A 21,641-nucleotide genomic window follows, 5' to 3' on the forward strand; every position below is an offset into this window, starting at 1 on the left:
TTCGCTCAGACGATCGAAGAGCATTTTTGTAAGCCCTTCGAGCCAACACGAATGCCTCCGACCCATTTCTGCGACGGTGGTTCCAAGCTCTTCTGCATAGTTTCCTTAGTCTAGCAAGTTCAGCATTCCACCAAGGAGTTCCTCTAGTAGCTCGCACAATCCGAAGTGGACAAGCCTCTTCATATGCTGCAACTATGAGTGAGTTTGTCTCGTCGACAACATTTTCCAAATCAATTGGGGTTTCAATTGTTGGTTGGTACCCGTAAAATCTAGTCGCCAAGCCCTCTTCATAGAGGTCCCAGTTTGTAGATTTGGGATTACGATATGTGATAATATCAAATTTAACGTTTGAATGATCAAAGAATATGTACTTATGATCAGACAACGAAGGTTCGAGCTCATCGGAGACGAGCCAATTCACCAACTCATGCGCAATTCTATCAGAGCAGAGAGTTACGTCCAAAACCTCCTCTCTACCAGATCTCGCAAAAGTTGGACGGTTTCCTGCATTGACTATGTGCAGGTTTGTACTGCTCACAAATTCCATCATATCAGAGCCTCTCGAATTAATATCTGTGCTGCCCCAAATGATATGGTGAGCATTTATGTCACTGCCGATTACAAGCGGTAAATCACTTTTGCAGCAGTATGATACAACCTTTTTGAAGTCATCGCTTGGCGAAGGTTGGTTATGCGGCAAATATGCCGAACAATAGACATATTTCCTGTCTATGCCATCAGTAGTCATACCAACTGTGACAGCACAAATATCCCGAGTTGTGAGCTCCGATATGAGAGAGACATCGAGAGCACTATTTGCAAGTATGCATGCTCGAGGCATTTCACGTGGATTAGTCATTCCGGTCTTGTTAAAGGCAACAAAGACTGGGTTTAACAATTTTCCAACGTAGAAGTTTCCCTTTTGGAAATATGGTTCTTGAACCAAAGCTAAAGAAGCTTTACCTTCTTGCAGAAGTCTGGATAGATTCATAGTTGCTGTACGTTTATGCTGGAGATTGATTTGTGCTACTCTAACCATTATCAATTAAAGTAAGGAACACTCCACCTCCAGCACTTACCGTACAACAACTACAAGAAACCAAATATATTGGCTTATAATCGCCTATAGCGAACCATGTAAGGATTTTTTTAAATGTTTTAATCATTTAAATCCCACGAGTTGCGAAGAAAGAAGTCGTCCACTGTGCCAGAGCTTCGCTTAACACAGTAAGGGAAAATCCCAAGATATTCCGTTCACGACTGCATTGTTTAACCTCCTGCAGCCATTCAGCCATCGGCACGGAAATACACCTTGACTTAGGAGTTCCTATTTTTGTGGCCTTTTACGACATGGAACAGGAAACCAGTGGATCAATTCTTGGTAAAAAATAATTCCGCCGGATGGCACACGGCTTACCTGTTTGGTGGACTTATACCACCGGTACAGGTGGACCGTAGCGTTATTCTTAGCCAGTTGGGAAACCGCTACCGACACTACACGGCTATCTAGGCTGCTCAGAGAGGGAAATTGACATTGATGGTCAACTTCCATGGATGGCCGAGCAGCCGACCCTGCTAACCCTCAGTTGGATAAACGTATACTGATGGCGTTCGACCAAAAGAAGGAGGTTTCAGTTCGGGATGTGGCCAAAAAAGTGGGCACTTCGAAGTCAAATGTTCTTCGTGCTAAAGAACGTTTGAATCTTCGAACCTATAAGAAGCAGAAACAACACAAACGTAGTCCAAAACAAGAAGCATCGATCAGGCCGAGAGTTCGAAAGCTGTACAATACGATTCTTGCTGGAAATTTGAACTACATAATCATGGACGACGAAACCTACGTGAAACTCGATTACAAATCCTCTCCGGGACCACAATATTATACGGTGCGAGAAGGGCAAGTGTTAAACCAGTCCGAGCATTCGATTGAAGTCGAGAAATTTGGTAAGAAAGTTATGGTCTGGCAAGCAACTTGTAGCTGCGGTAAGATTTCGAAACCCTTCATCACCACTGCTTCAATGAACAGCGAAATATACATCAAGGAATGTTTACAAAAACCAAAGAACCAAAAATTTCGGCTTCAAACCAACTGTATGCAGATGACAATCGTGTCACCGGGGTGGAAAAAAGTTTCCTTTAACACTTAGGGAAATCCGGGAAATCGTATGACAAGTGTTAAAATTGTTGTTGTTGTTGAAATATTTCTGTAACAGGCAGGAGGATTTTGTTATCGTTCCGGAACGAAGTGGAACGTTTTGAAAGATCGCGGTGAACAGTCGAGTAGGTGGCAGTAGTGTTTTCAACGTATAGCAAATTTGAAATTTACACAGGATTTTAAAAATTTTAGTTCGATTCTGTATATCTGTTATCTGTGCTATAATATTATGTTTTCCGATACAAATATGAGCCATGTCTGATGAAGGGGATAGGAATAATCGGTGTAGCGACATCATGAAGCCATTGTTGGTAGTCAGTGAAATAAACGTCCGTTGAATTTTAAACGACAAATTGTCAAAAATTTACTATACGATGTTATCTCAAAAGAGGTGAGGTCGAGCAGAATGTATTCGAATGAAACATATTATTAGTTTAAATTATTGAAACTAAATTACGATTCTGAGTACAAATGTTCTGCTATTATCCTAGTTCTGCATAAATCTAATGCAGCTCTGGAGAGAACGTGTGTTCAAAGTTACAAACCCGGATTCTGAAGCAAATGCGAAATAATATAAGATTAACACCTGTACTGCAAGGCTTGTCATATCGAAGTAGAAGAAATAAATAAATATTACCCTTATGCGAAGTGCAAAAACCATCGACTGTCGTTAGCATAAGCTATAACTATACAAGCATGGTGATAAGATAAACAACGATACATTCCCGTTCGAGTAGGTGTTGGTTTAGCATGCGCTATGGGACACTAGTCATACATTTGTTATCGCGGCTCTCCTACAGCAGAAGCTTGAGTTGGTCGTCATAAAACAATATTTTGCTGGTGACTGATTTAGTCCATCGAATAATACAATTCCTAGATGTCAGGTTTCAATACGCGTGATACGCTAGGACTGGCACAGCCAAAACATCGTCCTAGAAACCTGTTCGATGGGTTTTCTAATCGTAATGTGGCTCAGAAGAAGTATACTTGAGATAAAAGCGTGATAAACAATGCTCATTCTTGATCGTATTTATTTTCAGAACACGGCAACCACCGCAGGCTTCAAGGGTATCGAAGGTAGTGCTATATTATTGTTAGATTATTTAACTCTTTACTGACCATCATAATACTCATAGTCAGTCGCAGGATCTTCCGCCGGCATAAGTGTTCTAGAGCAGTACCAATATCTTCAGCTGCAACATGACACATTGATTGAAAAGTACACCACATTAAAACGTAATCATCAGGCTCTTGAGGAACATCACACTCATCTGAAGGTGGAAAACAGTGATCTTAAGAAAGCATACGAAGAGCTACAGGATAATTATCAAAATTTGCTGGACTCGCAGAAAAGTTTCAACACAGGCAAACTGCTGGTGTACTTGAAATTGAAACGTCGGACTGATAAGGAAACACTCGAAAAACGCAATATTATTCAGAGTAGGTATACGTTTGAGCGCTCCATCGGGAACTGAAATACCTTTTTCAGATGAAGCCTGCTTCAATACCTATTTGGAAACAGTAATAATGCACGATGCACCACGAATTCCCAAGATCATCGTCGAGTGCGTAACGATCGTAGAATCAAACGAAAAGTTCATGAAGTCATGTGGGTTGTACAGGGTATCCGGGAATCACAATACGATACAAAACTTGCGATACGACATCAATGCAGACAACTACAAAAAGTTACGGAAGCAGAAAACCCCGCACGAAGTGTGTGGAATTTTGAAATTGTTTTTAAGGGAACTCAAACAACCTCTAGTGTCGCTGGAACAACTGCGCCAAGTGATCCCAGGTCCATCGGATATGAGTGAGTTTTAGTGCTTTGAAGTGAGTTGGGTATATTTTTCACTATTTATTTTTTCTTCAGTACACAACAGAGTCTTGAAAGTGTTGGAACTTGTCAACTCGCTAGATGAACTACGGGCAAATACGCTACGTTTTCTGATGAAGCATTTGAAAAGGTAAGTCTAGTGTATCAATATGAAAGTTGGTTATCCGGTGAGAAATTCGGACAAATGCAAGGTTGCTAACCATCAAGTGCTATAAAACAAACTATTGTAACCAGACCCTTAATCACCTCAGCTCCATCATTTGTCACTTATGTCAAAAACAATATTTAGAATGATATCGGATCCTGTCAGGTTAGAGAGAAATCAGTCTTCAGCTCAACTACGCCATCGCACGGTATCACAATGAATATATCATGCGTCAATTGTATGGGTGCGCAGTGCTGCTATTTTGATGCGCACGGATTTGACATATCTCTTCCTGTCTTCTATCAGACCCTGTCAGCTTGGAGCGAAATCAATCTTCAGTTCAGCAACGCCATCGCATCACATTCAACATATCATGTCAATTGTATGGGTGCGCAGCTCTGCTATTTTGGCGCACACGAATTTGACATTTCTCTCACCTACTTCTATGTATGAGATTCGATGCGGACTCACCTGAGGGCCACATGCTCTCAAAAAAGGATGTTGCCAATGATTCGTTCGGGAAATATGAGAGCTGGATATCTTGTTAATATAATGTCTTTGCTTCTATGTAGGAGATTCGATGTGGAGTCGCCAGAGGGCGTCGTGCTCGCAGAAAAAGAATGTAACTTACAATTTGTTCGTGAAATGTGAGAGCTGTATATCTTAATAACATGATGTCTTTGGTGATTCGCTCTCTCACTCAATTGGTATAATCGCTTCGAATTTTCGCACTACTGTATTAGTAATTATTAATCATTTTTTCCTGTTATTGGATCCAAAGACCGAAGCGAAAATACAGAATTTAGCAAATACCGATGATTGTGGGCTGAGTTATTAGTAAAATAATGCGGTGGCTCGACTAATGAGATGGATATTGGTACGATCACCTTAACAAGCTGCCTTTTCTATTGTTAATATTTACATCTGAAAGATTTAAATGTTTTCGATGTGTAAAGGAAATATCGATGTCCATACTGCCGTCATTTTGACACTACACTATCTCGGAGCAGTGCTACACCATGGTATGGAAAATCAAACAAAAATGATGTAAACATGAACAGTAACCCTTGACCACCAGAAATCGATTCAATTTTGCAGTACTACGTTGAACTTTTGTTGTGAACTGAGCTGAGCTGAAGTAGATCGCCCGTAGCTGCACTTCATGATTGACCGAATGAGTGGAAATGTACAATGAACCTAGAAAATGAAGCTTGAGAGAAGCAAATCATTTTTACTGTACATACCCACTTACTCCTAACTTTATTAAATGATTAATAACGACACTGGCTACGACCACAGGCTGTGCTACTAAGGGAAAGGAAGGAATGTTAGTCCGATACTCGTTGTTTCTAGAGACCGCGGGTACCACTGTATCTCCACGAGCATCACAAGATAGGAGATTTGGTAGTAGGGAGGGAAAGAGATCCGGATATGTTTTGGTGAACAATATGATCCCAACGAAACCTGATTTTCGATACTCAGGAGAAATATAATAAGTAAGAAATATGTAAAATATCTCCAAGGAACGATCTCACCAGTATCCTGTTTCTCCCACTCGTTCTGCTGTCAACAACGCGAGATGAAACATGACCACTAAAAGAATAAAATAAAAACAAGTCGGGTCCTTTGCAGAACAAACCCTTCAGTCCACCTTCAGTCTGGATGACACGATCGACTTGTAAACTTTCACACATTCCATAGAAATCCGACAACACCCACAATGACATGCAGACGGCGCTTCTATCGGTTAACAGGTTAACATCTTTGAATTTTGGGGCGGTAAATTCTCAGTTTCCACCGCTTGAGCATCTTTAGACTCGCGGATCAACATTATTCAATGAATAACATTCTCACTACTAAACACACACTTGCCACATCTGCACTATCACTAAAAATAACTGTATCAACCAAATTTTTAACTATACGTATCAAACAACACATTGAAATTATACTTTTTTGAGAGTAGCACCAAGACACCGCATCGCACTTCCAGTGATGCCAACACTCCCTGCTACATTGAACTTTTGTTGTGAGTAGAAAAAGTGTAGCACTAGTGTAGTGCAACCAACAAAAACCTGTTTTAATACACCTGATGGTGTGATGATGTCTTTCTCAATATTCTCATACATTTTACTATAAAATTCGCAAATATATTGTGTTTATTATTAACCGAAGTCAAGTTTAGATGAAAATCAACTAGAACCGGTGAGACCATGAGAACTTTTGTTTGGATCTAATATTTTGAGAAAATATTAGCTGAGAAAACGTAGAGAGCTCTATTTTTGAGGTTTGGTCAATACTTTCTGGTACTTCCGGAAATCGAATCCGCGGACCGGTACAATCAGACCTTCGGAACCGAATGAAATCTTGACCTTTTATTTAAATTTTAGTTTATGAGAATCAGTTGAGCCATCTCTAAAAAACATGTTCGTTCCATTTTGTAGATATTGGCCACTATTTCAAATACTTCTGGAACCGAAATAGCCGAAATCGATTCGTGTGACCATCAATTAAAATGATTGACAAAATTGACCAGTCTTGAACCCAATTTAAATGGTTGTTACGTTTTTTGCACCGTCGCCTAGAATGACAGTTTGAAATTTTAAACACTCATCATCCTGTAACTTCGGAACCAAAAATCGTATTCATGTTAAAAATCAAAATTGGCAATATGATCGGTAAGAAAAAAAATGGCTATTCTTACTATGGACAAAATTAAACAATGAGTTTGCTTGAAATTTGGTGTTTTAAATGGAATTTTGGCTTCGGAATCAATAAAAATGTTGCAGAATTGTTTTAGGGAGTCTGTTCTATCGAGAACGTAAGTATTTGAGTGACATTGAGGGCTGAGGCCACTGTGTTCTACACTGAAATGAAAATCTTATGTATATTCATTAGATTAGTCATATAAATCATATGCAGTATATAATTTATAGAGGTTATATGGAAACTTATAATCTTTATTTAAAGTGTACGTTAAATCTAAATAGACGTTACCATAATGAAAGTTTTATATGGAAATCCGATGAAACCTAACTCGTTACATAATTTATATTCATTGGATATGTCTTATGAATCGTACGCAGATGGTATTTCACAAAAGACATATGACAACTTATCACCTTGAATGGAACTCTACATAAAATCTAAATGATGTTTAATAAATTTTAAATATTCTTTATATTTATGATATTGATAAAAATACGTTAACGTTACGAAGAGTTTTATGTTTCATAAGATTATCTTATATATTTGACATGGTGTTGAATACACTGTGTAGCTATCATTGGAAATGCTAATAGTGAAAAATCATTAGAATATCATATAATGTGAAAATGAAAATTTAGCTCAGTGTAGGGCGTTTTAGAGGGCTATTTTCACGCTTCAAATCTGATTTTATCAGAAACGGTGACGAATATCAAAAAACCCAACTGACAATCTCTAAGAAAATTAGTGCAGATTATTTTGTAAAAATTTCAGAATGATAGTCTGGCTTTAGCGGTCCGGAAAGTCTTTTTTCTGAAGGAAGAATTGCATATCTGAAAACGGCAACTTTCAACTTGTTCATTAAATATCTCGCCTTCAAAAGCATGGATCAAAAATCTATCCTGACAATGTCTAGATAATTTAATTTAGATGCGATTAGTACATAAATACATGTATGTTGTCGCGATGAAAATTAAGCGAAAGTTATTTTTGTGGAAGTAAGTCGATTTATATGTCGGCGCCAATTTAGTTCTCTGGTAACGTAACGAAATATGAGAGAGAAATAAAATCGGCTCAAAAAGGCTGCCTAACAAGCGGCAGCTTTCTTGGATTTTATGTGATGTAGTCAAACTTGTAACCGAAAAACTTTTTTTGGCTACCCGGCCACATCGAGAGTGGGGACGGGTGTAGCGTAATGGGTAAGTCGATGCCTTTCACGCAGCCCACCTGGGTTCGATTCCCAACCCCGCACATAGGGTCAGAAAATTTTTCTGGCCCGAAGAGGCGAATGACCTTAAGGTTAAAACCTCTTTAATCGAAACAAAAAAAAAAAAAAACATCGAGAGTCATTTTGCACATTTGCGAGAGAGCATGGAGAGAAATGTAATACGCACAGCGAGCCACGTGGTTTTACGCGACCTACTGATGATCGTCGAAAACTTGCCTCATGCTGCTCGCCCGTCCACCTCTGTTATCGAAGAAATAATTGGAGGAAATTGTGCTTGAAAAGAAATTGAAGGAAATAGTACTTGAAAATCGTCGTGTTAGCATTAGAGAGATAGCAGAGGATCTTGGCATCTCCAATGGATCAACTTAGAACATTTTGGTTAATGCTTGTGGTAGGAAACGCGTCGATGCCAAACTCGTACCGATAACGACGATAACGCGCTGTCGCATTCCAGCATGATTGTGACTGAACTTTTGACCAACCGAAACGAAACGAAACGAAAGTCATCACTTAACCCTTTCACGACCATAAGATGTGCAGGACGAAATATGTCAGTACAAGACAATATTTTAGCTATTGGGGGTGTAAATTAAGAGAATATCACCAGCAAAACATAGCAAGGTGCATAAGTTCCCTATAATTTCATGGGAAATATTTTTCCCTATGATTCTTTGAAATAAATAGAAGAAGAGTTGGGTTTATTATATCGTAATTTAATTTATTGCTTTAATTGCTTTATTTATCGGAATAATAAAATAAATAGTTAGTTATGGCATTCTACGAAACGATTTTATGTACTTGTGAACGTTGCACATAACACATTTATTAGGTGTTCTATTTCTATACGTCATTTTGCACAAACTTTTTTAGTGCAATAAAGATTGATAGTTCTTTTTACTCATTCGTTCAGAAACACATTTGTCGCCTTGGAAGTAAGTTTTCTTTAACATTAAGTAAAAAAAACATCGATTCAACAGTAATTGAAGAATCTTTAACGATTTTTTTAGAAAGGAAACATATTTCTCTTGAGCGTTAAGGTGTTAACCACCGTATTCGCCAGATTTGTCCCCCTGTGACTTTTTCTTATTTTCTAAACTAAAAAACCCACTCCGGGGAACGCGCCATGATTTGATCGAGGACATAAAAATAATTCGGCCTAAGCCTTTGGCAAGTGTATGGAAAATTGGATTGACCGCTGGAATGCCTGTATTGGTTCAAAAGAAGCCTATTTTAAAAGCGATAATAAAGAAATGTGCTGAAATCTAAAGCCAATTGTTTTTGCCTGTGAAAACCGACTTTTGAATTGAGCCCCGAAGGGCCGAATGTCATAGACCATTGCACTCAGCTCTACGGACTGAGAAAATGTCTCAGTGTGTATGTGTGTGTGCGTATGTGTAGGTGTGTGACAAATATTGTCACACACTTTTCTCGGAGATGGCTGAACCGATTTTCACAACCTTAGATGAAACTGAAAAGTTCTTATGGTCCCATACCAAGTTCCTAAATTTCATTTAGATCCGACTTCCGGTTTCGGAATTATATCACCCTATGCACCAAAAAAATGGAAATTAAAGGTCTAAAGATACCATAAAAATATCCCAATTTCCATTCGGTTTAAACCTTTAGATGACAGATGGATGTTTTTGACAGGGTAATGTGGTGCCATCATGACATATGCGGGTACTGTCCCAACTAAACGAATATTCGAAATGACGGTTAAAATCGTTTAAGAATCCAATTTGAGTGTCCTGTCTGTTAGTCTGTGATATTAGTGTATGGTTGAATGAATCGAATATCACTATGCCGATATCCAGCTTTCGGTTCCGGAAGTATCGACAATAATAATCAAAGGTGATAAAATGAATCTAACTTCACTTTCTCACATATGATTGAAGAGATTTTCACTAACTTAAATTAAAATGAAATAAATCAATGTAGTAGTATTACGCAACAGAAATCTTCAAACCTATTTTCTAAATATTTCTAAATTGTAGTATTTTGGGAAAATTCTGCTTTAATATATAGCAGAAAATGAAAACGAAAAAGGCATCATTACACCACTAAGTGCATCAAAACAAGTTTTTTAATTTAGTCCGAGAAAAGACATTGCTTACAAGATATCCAGCTCTCACATTTGCCGAACAAATCATTGGCAACATTCTTTTTTGCGAGCATGGCGCCCTCAGGCGAGTCCGCATCGAATATGGTACACAGAAGTAGGGGAGAGAAATGTCAAACTCGTGCGCGCCAAAATAGTAGCACTTCGCACCCATACAATTGACATGATATGTTGCCGTGCGATGGCTTTGCTGAGCTGAAGATCTGGGTCTGGGACAGGGTAACTGAGTTGGAGACTGATTTCTCTCTAAGCTGGTAGGGTCTGCTAGAACGCATTTAGTTTGACGGAAATATTCAATTCATTAAAATGGGTGTTGAAATGATATAAAATGGCTAAACTACATTTCTGGCAAGCTTCTACATTTATCACCCCGTAACCCATATTTTTAATATTCATTAATTCGCAATTTCGCATTTATTTTGAAGGGTGGCCGACATTGAGGATAACGAAATGGACACGATGAGTTTGGGCATTCTAATGAGTTCCTGCATATTCAATGAAACGCTGAGTGATGTGTGCGCAGAGCGATTCGAGGCGACAAGTGCGGTGCCCAGAGAATGTGTTATCACTATGATTGAGTGCTACGAGAACATATTTGAGAAATAAAAATAATTTATGATACGATAATAACAAGAAACACTTGGAACTTTATGAAGATCTTTTTACGAATCTAATTGGTAGCTTTCCAGCTGGTTTCAATACGATTTCCGCCTTCAGAATCAGTTCAAAGTTAGTCGAGTTTAGTTCCAATCTAAAATTTTGCAATACTTTGGTTATGGCTGCCTTGATTTCGTACTGAGCAAATTTTTGACCTAAAAATAACGGGCATCATTAGTCGATTTCGGGAAATACGGATCAATCTAGCTTACCAATACAATTTCTGCTTCCAGCACTGAACGGAATGTACGTGAAGGGATTTGATTTTCCCATGTCACGGATACTTTCGAACCGATCCGGTTTGAAATCATCTGGTTCGTCGAAATACTCTGGATCGCGATGCATTTCGAATATGTTAACACATACGCAGGTACCTTTCGGAATGTCCAACTCTTCGATTTGAGTATTCTCTGTGGCAAGTCGAGCTATCAGCGGCACTGGAGGGTAAAGTCTGAGAGATTCTTTAATTACTAGATCCATATAGTGCAGATCGTTGAGAAGGCTGTTGATTTAAATAAGAAATATGATTTTGGTTTTGTTCCAAGCTTGCTATTTCAATACATACTGTAAACTGAGCTCACAATTATCCCGTCCTACAACGCAGACTATTTCATCGAAAAGTTTCTCCTGTACATCGGAATATTTGGCAATGTTGTAGAGGAGAAAGGTCAATGCTGAAGCGGTTGTATCGTGACCCTATAATGACACTTCCTATTCAGTCAAAAACGTTACTTTTACATGATTAGCTACAACTTACTGCAAATGTGAATGTATCTACCTCTTCTCTAATGTCTTCATCTGAGAGAGGTTTACCATCAATAGTAGCCTGAATCAGTATATCCAGTAAAGCCATTTTTCTTCGACCAATCTCGTTTTCGGACTGTTCTGTTGTTGATTTTTCGTTCAGAAGACGTCTGCGTTCGTCGATTATCCGCAAAGTAAACTGTTGAGTCTGATGCACTAGCCGTTTAAATAATCTATATTCTCTGGTGAATCTGAAGAAATAGATGGCAAACAGATCAAACATACGTCTGTATAGGATAGACATAATTTTTTCCACAGCTGCCGGATAGAATGAGTTCTCCGTTTGAGCATGACATTTATATCCGAGGGCCGTCTCGCACAGGACATCCAGAGTGAACAATTTCAATATGGGAAAAACATCCACTTCAGAGCCGTTGTAGGTGGCTAATTTCCGACACAGCACATCACTTTGCTCGCTGAACACCCGTACAAAGCTATCCAATATTTTGAAATGGAATCCAGGAGTTAGAACTTTGCGTCGACTGAACCATTTCTCCCCTTTGGAGACGAGCAACCCGTCACCGATCCATTCCGACACCTTATCGTAGTCTTCCGATTTTGAAGCATACGATTGTGTGTTGACGATTTTCTGAAAGAATGTGCTAATTTTTAGATGAAAGAAAATGCTCTTGATTTTAAGTGTAGTACGGTTGTTTCGTCCTTTTTTATACATTTTTTCTTCATACCTAAATAGTATTGAAGGTTTTTAAATTTAATTCAAATTTTTTCCGTTGATTGGACTCCGGCGAGAAACTTATTTGAACAATCCGCTCCTCTCAGTATAACATATAAATAAGCCCAGTATTTGAAAATCAAAAGGCCATGTTTGCAGATTTATCTTCGAATTTACAAATTTCTCACTAACGCTGCACGTATATATGGACCCGAAAATTTTAAAGGATTTTACATATTGAATTTACATTTTTCGAGTTTTTGACATTCATTTTTGCTCACTAAAAGCTACGGCCTTTGAAGCAGTTAGGCTTTTTAAGGACTATTCACACATATCCCGTCCGGTTCATTGCCGGCACGACCCCGTGCATGGGTACTGATATTATTTCATTCGTTTTCTATGCACGCATTCACACCTATCCGGCACAGTGCCGTTTCAGAGCAGCTCACCGTCAGTGTACCGTCCGTCCGGCAAACTCAAATTCGTCGTCACCAATATTATTTTAAGGACTATTCACACATATCCGGTCCGGTTCAGTGCCGGCACGACACCGTGCACGGATACTGATATTATTTCATTCGTTTTCTATGCGCGCATTCACACCTATCCGGCACAGTGCCGTTTCAGTGCAGCTCGCCGTCAGTATCGCGTCCGTCCGGCAAACTCAAATTCGTCGTCACCGATATTTTTCATTTTCACTGAAGTCGGTATGTCATTGCATTGGCTGTGCCGGAACGGAAACAGCACGGAAACGGAACGGAAGGGTACCGATAAAAAAGAACACTGACGGCGCACTGAAGGCACTTTCACTGAACTGTCACGGAACTGAAATGTGTGAATAGTCCTTTAAACGCGGCTTTAAATTTAACCTATAGGTACACTTAAAAATCGAGAATTTTTCAAAATGTGTTTCTCTAAATACATTTCAAGTTCTAGACTCACTAACATCTCAAGATCAAAATTTTAACGCTTCAAAATTTTACGGTATAAAATAAAATGTGTCGTCATATGGCTCAATCATATATCATCACATTTTAATCCTGAGTGCAGACATGTTGATATCCAATGTTTCGAACATATGACTAAAGTGTGTAACTTTATCACATAGATCAGTGTCATAACCTGTCAGTTTGAAATGTCACTGTATTGAGGTACATATGTTTTGTCAATAATTCTTATATTTTCTGACAATTGCGGTAATATTAAGTGTCAAGCATATAATAACAAAGTTTTGAACCAAATGGCTGCATACCTCATACCTTAGAAAGTCTACACAGTTAGTATATTCATTAAATTATCGGTGGCTTTTCGAACCACCGTTCCACCAAGTGATAGACTTCTTTTACATACATGAAACTCAACATGAAAACATAAACTATCCGTTGATACTTGAATTTTCCGGAGAAAATAAACAAAGAGAAACCGTCATTTGGCGATGCGCCTTTCAAAGGTTTACCAGAAATTGTTTTTTTATTTGCATGTCTCATAAAATGTTTGTGTTTTCAGCTAATGGAATCGTTCAATTCCTTCAAGGTTGTATGAATCGGTGACAAAGAAAATTAAACATTATATAACGTATGTAAATAAATAAATAAACTTGAAAAAACTATGTTTAGCACATTAGAAAAACCTTATACTTAAATGATGACATTTCAATTTCAAATTTCTGTGCACCTTATATGAAAATGCATTCTATATGAGAATTAGGTATAAATCTGTTAAAATCTAAGCTTTTTCATCGGTTCATATGCACTTGTATGACAATTCGACTGTAAGTGTCAAGCAAATTGAATACTAAAAGTCATACATTTGGAATTTATCTGCTGTTTGTTGGGTGGAAATCAAGTGCACTGATAAAAATCGACACGTTGGACTAAAGTGTTCTACACTTAATTTTGCCGCATTTGCTTTGACACTTCAATTGCAAGTGTAAACCTCTTCAAATCCTATTCAAGTGAAATTGAAAAAAATTGAAATCTATAAACAATACACTTTCATTCCATCTACGAAACAGCAGATTGATTATAAATATGACACAAATGGCTTGACACTTAGAGTCGAATTGTCAGACAAGTATACATAAACTGATACTTAAATTTTAACGGATTTTACATTCAATTCTCATGTAGAATACTTTTTATATTGAATGCCTGAAAACTTGTTATTGAAATATCAATATTTGAATAAATAGATTACAATATTTTGATAAACATAATTTATTTCACTGAAGTTTTATCAGATTTAGTTTTATATTCTGGATCGACCACAATTCCACCTGAAAACACAAACATTTTATGAATCTTCGAAATAACAATACTCAAACTCTGGTGATTTATTCAAAAGACTGCTTCAGAAAGTGCCAGTTTTCCATTTTGTTTACTTTCTAGGCCGATTGCTGCGATATGATTATAATTCGTATTGTGATTACAATACTTTGTCGATAACTTAAGTTTTCATACAAAGAGTTTGTATGATAGAATATACAAAGAGAAGCTGTCAGAGAGGAGAGTTGGCATCACTGGGAGTGCGATGCGGTGTCCTGGTGCTACTCTCAAAAAAGTATAATTTCAATGCGTTGTTTGATACGTATAGTTAAAAATTTGGTTGAAACAGTTATTTTTAATGATAGTGCAGATGTGGCAAGTGTGTGTTAAGTAGTGAGAGTGCTATTCATTGAATAATGTTGATCCGCGAGTCTAAAGATGCTCAAGCGGCGGAAACAGAATTTACCGCCCCAAAATTCAAAGATGTTAACCTGTTAACCGACCGAAGCGCCGCCTGCATGTCATTGTCGGTGTTGTCGGGTTTCTATGGAATGTGTGAAAGTTAATCGTGTCATTAAGACTGAAGGTTTGTTCTGCAAAGGGTTTTTATTTTATTCTTTCAGTGGTCGTGTTTCATCTCGCGTTGTTGACAGCAGAGCGAGTGGGAGAAAAGGAATACTGGTGAGATCGTTCCTTGGAAATATTTTATATTTTGCTTACTTATTATACATCTCCTGAGTATCGAAAATCAGGTTTTGTTGAGATTATATTGTTTACCAAAACATATCCGGATCTCCTTCCCTCCCTACTAACAAATCTTCTAGCTCGTGATGTTCGAAGAGATACAGTGTTACCCGCGGTCTCTAGAAACATCGAGTATCGGACTAACATTCCTTTCTTTCTCTTAGTAGCACAGCCTTTGGTCGTAACCAGCGTCGTTGTTGATCGTTTAATTAAAAGTTAGGAGTGGGGTATGTACAGTAAAAATGATTTGCTTCTCCCAAGCTTCATTTTCTTGGTTCATTGTACATTTCCACTCATTCGGTCAATCACGAAGTGCAACTACGGGCGGTCTACTTCAGCTTAGCTCAGCTCAGCTAGAATATAAAAAGAGAAGCTGTCACTTGCTGTAACGTTTTTCATAAAAATTCACCAGCAATTAAATGATTGTATTTACTGTGTAAACAAATTCTAGGACACGTGATGGAAAATTAGATCAAATCAATTTTTAATGCTTCGTTCTGCCATGTTGTTCAAAACATTATTATATGTTTGACACTTAATATTGCCGCAATTGCCTGAACAAATACATACTATTAAGAAGACTCATATACATCAATATAGTGACACTGAACATGTTATGACATTGACCTATATAATAAAGCTACACATTTTAGTCTCATGTTCAAATCATTTGCTATCAACATGTACACACTAAAGCAGGGTTTCCAAAAGTGGTCGATATAGACCCCTTGGGGTCGATATCCTTTTGTCGTGAATACGACTTACTTTACTATGGGGCGCCTTTTCAAAATTAGCCATATGGAAGAATGGGCAGAACTTAATCGTGAATATCTCGACTTGTATTAATGGTAGCAACATAATTCTTTCACCATTTCATCAAAAATATGATCAGGAATTCAGGATAATATTTTGAACAGTGTGCGATAACCACAAACAACTCAAAAATTAAGTTTTCTTAAAATTTGAAAACAACGCGGAAAACACCTTACTTTCGCTTGGGTTTTTCGCGCAAGGACGACGATTTTGAGGTAGTCAGGCACATATCTTCAACTGAATGCGTATAAAAGGGGAACCGTGGTCGAAAATCGATCATTTCTTTTCGTGCGTTCGATGGAAGCAGACGTCGTGGGAGTGGAATCATCAACCAGCAGCGACGGACCAAATTGAGTTCCTCAATTTGGTCCTTGTGAATGCTAGAACCGAATCCCTACAGCATATTGATAATTTCTTTCAATAAATTATGCAAATCCGAAATGAAATAATCGACAATAAAATTCTGTATGCGGTTATTTTTATAGCCGTTAGGACCGCCCATTAGTGAAAAAGCTACAAACGAAATCACATAAAAGGAAATCTCTTAACAAAAATTCAATCAGTTTGGATTCAATCGCCACTGCGAGCAGATGTGTTTTATGTCGTCTGCACGCTTTCGACAAGAGCGATTACGTCACAGCTGCCAGTCATTAGCAGTGGGAAAAAAACAACGGTGGAGAGCATTGCACAATATCAGCCGTTCTAATGGCTCTAAAAGTTTTCTAAAGAACTGTTAGGATTTGTTTTTCGCAAATCGTAGGGAAATATCCTCAGTTTACTGCAAATCAAGAATAGTTTGCTTAGATTTGTGTACTTTTCGCTGTGTGAAATTCACAGTAATCGAGATCAAGTGAAGCTTTTTTTGTTTTTGCGAAAAATGTGAAAAAGGGGAATGCGTGCATAATTCATACAATTGATATTCGGAAGTGTTAAGGAACATGTCAGTTGTTTTCGTATTCACGACATCCAGTTATGTCTCTGACATTACCCACCCGTCTTTTTGCGGGGGTCGACGTAAACAAAACCTGACTATGGGGGTCGACGATGTCTAGAAATCGACTCCCTATTGTTTGATATCAGTTGTTATTTGAAATGTTTTCGCTAAAAACGTTGTGTTTGTTTGACCATCCGCAGATATTGGTAAGTATTTTACATCAATATTTTAAAAGCAAGAAATTGAATTTTCAAAGGAATTTGTTAATGGGGGTCTGAGGCCTAAGTTAATTTTAGTAAAGGTTCCATGACCCAAATTAGTTTGGGAACCCCTGCACTAAAGAATTAAATATGATGACACTTGCATATGTTATATAACGACACACTTTACATTTATGCGCATTATCGGGAAAAAATGATTAATTTATCATACAAACAATCATTTTTTTACTATTGATCAAATATACCGATATATGTTATCTCTGTTATTAACTTTGTAATATTAACAGATTTGCACAATAGTTTATTTTTATCATTCAATTTATAATATTGAAAGTTCCATGCAATAACATGGAAGAAGAAAACATACCAAATAAAACTTTTCTCCGAAGCGAGCCGGAAATTGAAATGCTGAATGAAGAGATAATTTAGTAAAATAGAGTTAATCAGAAGTGAAACGTTGAAAATATCTAATAACTGAAAGAAACAAAAAACTCCTGCAATTGTCGCCTTTAACGACATGGAAGCAGGAACCCAGTGGATCTATTCTTGACTCATCTTTTTCCGCCGGATTTCACACGGCATCTAGACTGGTGCTGTCCGTAGAACGACGATAGGTACTATCAATCTCCTAGTGGACCCCAGCCCCTTGCAAAATCGGAGAAGAAGAAGAGGATGGAAACGAATTGACAATTCAGTTAACTTTTTGTAAAGTTATCCAGCTCTCACATTTTTCGAACAAATCGTAAGTAACATACCTTTCTGCGAGCATGGCGCTCTCAGGCGACTCCGCATCGAATCTCGTTTCTCACTCAATTCCGACAGACCCGTCGGTTGGAAGCGAAATTCATTGGGAATCGATTGTAGCACCGAAGTCCGCATTGTTTCGGAATTCATTCTTATTTCCACATGAAATTTTGAATGGAAGTTTTTCGCTCACTTGGATTTGATTCTGTTTTTATTCCGGATTGGTAATGTGGGCAAACACCACCATTGACTATTGACAATAGAGTCGTAACACTAGCCGTATACTAGTTCTGCATGTTAGAAATCCACCGCAAAATCTGTTGAAACAGGATGTCTAGATTCCACGGAAGGAGTGTAATACCAAAACTTTGCTTTTGTTTCTAGTTGTTTTCCCAGAACCTATACAAGACATACTGGAAGTCTAGTATGAATTTGCTGTACCTAATTTCAGAATATTGAACCTAAATTACGCTATTATTGGTTTTAAATTTAGATTTCTGACAACAATTGAATGTACGAATGGATAAAAAGTTCGAAACACTTAATTAAAAAGCAATTAAAAAAACACCGTTCTGATTCTGTGTAAGTTGAACATATCGTTGATAACAGCTATAAGACGAATATAAAAAAAGATTACCTCTGCTATCTCCGGTTTCGCAAACACAAGCGAGTAGTCGTACGCAAAGCAAATTTTGTATGCTTTTCCATACTCACGCGCGAACCGTCGAAGCAAATTGAATATGTCTGTGTGAGAAGGTAGATGGGAGAATTAATGAAAGATTTCAAAACATAAACAAATGATGACTGCAGCAATCTTCATTGAACAGAATCTCAGAAAAACTTACCAACAGAGTTCAAATTCACAAATTCTAGTGAGCAGCCTAATAGTGGCCATTCCTTGGGTCCTGGAAGATGTTGGAAGTTTGTTAATTTTATGTGAACGGCAACTAAAACAGTAATTATAAAAATAACAATCAACAAAATCGGCAAGAGCATCTTGCACGACACTTATGTTTAGAACCCACACAACTACTGGCGGAATGAATCAAATAAATATGAGTGGCTGAGTGGTGTTGTGAGATCATGAACTTGGATTGTCGGGAGGCGTTTGTTAGTAAAAGTTTATTATGAGCTACGCGAGATAGTATGCCAAAATGCATATTGAATCACTATGGGAATCTGGAATACTGAGGTACTTCAAGAATAGCATTGAAAACTAATGAAATACAAGTTTTATGATCATTGTACGATCAATTTCCCATTGAAATTAGTTCATAGTATTAACAAAAATCTGCTATCACATTTGTGCGCGCGAAAGTAGCACAACAACAGAGAGTGTGAGCGTCAATGTTTTTGCTTTTTTCTATGCACGGTTCTCAACGAATGAGCACGTATTTTTGCGATGTGATGAGTAATTTTCTAATGTCGTTTTCGCTGGAGAAAGTTGAAACTGACACAGGGTAGTTTCATCAAACAAACACTTTTGACAAAACTGTGTAGCAACGGGGTCCTGAGCAAACCTGATATATAAACCAGGTTCTATCTAGGTTCGAAACTAGCTTCAAACAAAGAGTTTGACAGCAGGTGGGGTAAAAACTGGGTCAAGTTTGGCATCAAGCGAAAACGACATAAATGCGCAGTAGATCGATCGTAGCGTTGGCTGTGTGGCACGGAGCGCCGTCTTGTTGGAACCAAATGGTGTCCAAGTATTCCTCTTCAAGTAACGGGAAGAACCAATCGCTAATCATGGCGCGGTAGCGCTCGCCATTGACCGTGGCGGCGGCTCCTGCCTCATTTTCGAAGAAAAATAACCCAATGATGCTGCCAGACCAAAATCCGTACCAAACCGTCGCTCTCTGAGGATGCATCGGCTTCTCCATGATAACGTGCGGGTTTTCCGTCCCCCAGATGCGACAATTTTGCTTATTAACATACCCGCCGAGATGAAAATGTGCCTCATCCGAGAAGATGATTTTTTTTGGCAAAAATTGGCGTCTTCTTCAAGCTGATCGCAAGCCCAGTTGGCACTATTTTCACGCGTTCCTCAAGCGTATACACAACCATTTTCGTTCAGCGGAAGGATAAAACTAAGTTTCTGTCGAATCAGAAGTGACATTAAGGTCTAAGGACAGAGGGCCACGTTTTGAGTTTTAAATCGACCACGTGGCTCGCTCAATTCCCTTTGCGCATCGTATTTCTCTTGTACTCTCTCGTATATGAGCAAACTGTACCGGGTTGCCAGCATACATTTTATTATTTTGATGAGAAGTTTTATCACATTAATCTATCGTATGGGTTGGACATTACATGATTCCAATGAACAATGAAAAAATATTCAACTTTCACAGAGATTGAATGTCTGTGTGTTTGGCAGCCTTATCGACCCAATTTTATTTCTCTCTCCTTTTTCAGAATGCTATCAGGAAACCAAAGCGAAAAAAATGGTGGATGCATTGAAACTGACTTTGTTTCACAGAAAAATACAAGACTTTACTTTTACGCGATAACATATGTTTTTATGTACTAATCGCATCTAAACTAAATTATCTAGACTTTATCACGGTAGATTTATGATAAAAGCCTTCATAGACGAGATATTCGATGAACAAGTAGAGGTATGCATTTCCGAGCGTTCCAATTTTCAGCAGTTCTTCAGTCAGAAAAAAATACAACACGACCGCTCAACTCAATGAATCATTCTGAAAATTTCACAGAATATTCTCAACTATATTTCGAAGAGATTGTTGATTTGCTATTTCCCCGTTTCAAATTTTATTTTCTTGGAAACCGTGCAGAATATAGAAAAACCCAACTGACAATCTCTTCGAAATTTAGTGCATTATTAGTGGATTCGTACGAACGAACGTGAGGTGATCGACAGGTGCACGCAGAGAAATTGAGCATGTTTAAAATAACAAAACAGTTAGTAGTTTTTTTAAATTTGATTTATATTTATTTCAATCTAGAATATGATTGTTACAGACCAATTTCTTCCTTAAACAAAAACAATGATCTCTGTTTGATTTGAATCAACATTTTTGTTCAACCATACGAAAAATATATTTGTTCAGGCTAAGTTTATTGTTGAAATAAACTAACTATTTATTGCATGTCAACCAAAGTTGAGTTAATGTTATCGGCAATGTCCTTGTCAATTGTCCTTGTCAATTCTGCTATATCTTTATATGAAGAAAAAACTTGTTTCAATTGATCTATGATCTTATTTGTGTAATGATACAACTAATGTCGTTTTCGTTTTTAAATTGCACTACACCGGTGTAGGCAAGGTTGCACTGAAACCGTTCGTTTTTTCCAATTACACTACACCAGTGCTGCCAATACCACTGGTGTAGCACTCATCAAAAGTTTGGTGTAGCTCTGTGCAATGGAATCGTTTGTTGTAGTCAATGGTTACTGTTTATGTTTTCGTCATTTTTGTTCGTTTATTCATGTCTCCGTGTAGCACTGCACCGGTGTAGTGCAAATTAAAAACGAAAACGCATAAGTTTACCATTTAAAATGACCATATTAGTTTTTTTTCATAGTAACCAGAGTAATTTTTTCTCGCGCGCATAAACCAGAGTATTCTTTCATTTC

General features: G+C 37.9%; 2 protein-coding genes across 2 annotated transcripts; one reads left to right on the forward strand and one right to left on the reverse strand.

Annotated features, from left to right (window-relative positions):
• Positions 1 to 2,936: 2,936 nt before the first annotated feature.
• On the forward strand, positions 2,937 to 10,796 carry LOC131430378 (WW domain-containing protein tag-325-like). The gene is made up of 6 exons (XM_058595304.1): positions 2,937 to 3,136; positions 3,196 to 3,232; positions 3,292 to 3,595; positions 3,645 to 3,968; positions 4,029 to 4,122; positions 10,616 to 10,796. The coding sequence occupies exons 1-6, from the start codon at positions 3,033 to 3,035 to the stop codon at positions 10,794 to 10,796; spliced, it is 1,044 nt and encodes a 347-aa protein (XP_058451287.1). The 5' UTR covers positions 2,937 to 3,032.
• On the reverse strand, positions 10,785 to 19,128 carry LOC131430377 (cytochrome P450 4d2-like). Its single transcript, XM_058595303.1, has 6 exons — positions 18,890 to 19,128; positions 18,682 to 18,788; positions 11,605 to 12,240; positions 11,413 to 11,543; positions 11,060 to 11,349; positions 10,785 to 11,002 (listed from the first exon to the last, which is right to left on the reverse strand). The coding sequence occupies exons 1-6, from the start codon at positions 19,038 to 19,040 to the stop codon at positions 10,839 to 10,841; spliced, it is 1,479 nt and encodes a 492-aa protein (XP_058451286.1). The 5' UTR covers positions 19,041 to 19,128; the 3' UTR covers positions 10,785 to 10,838.
• Positions 19,129 to 21,641: the final 2,513 nt, after the last annotated feature.

This window comes from Malaya genurostris, chromosome 2, assembly GCF_030247185.1.
Source record: "Malaya genurostris strain Urasoe2022 chromosome 2, Malgen_1.1, whole genome shotgun sequence".
Lineage (NCBI taxonomy): Eukaryota > Metazoa > Arthropoda > Insecta > Diptera > Culicidae > Malaya > Malaya genurostris.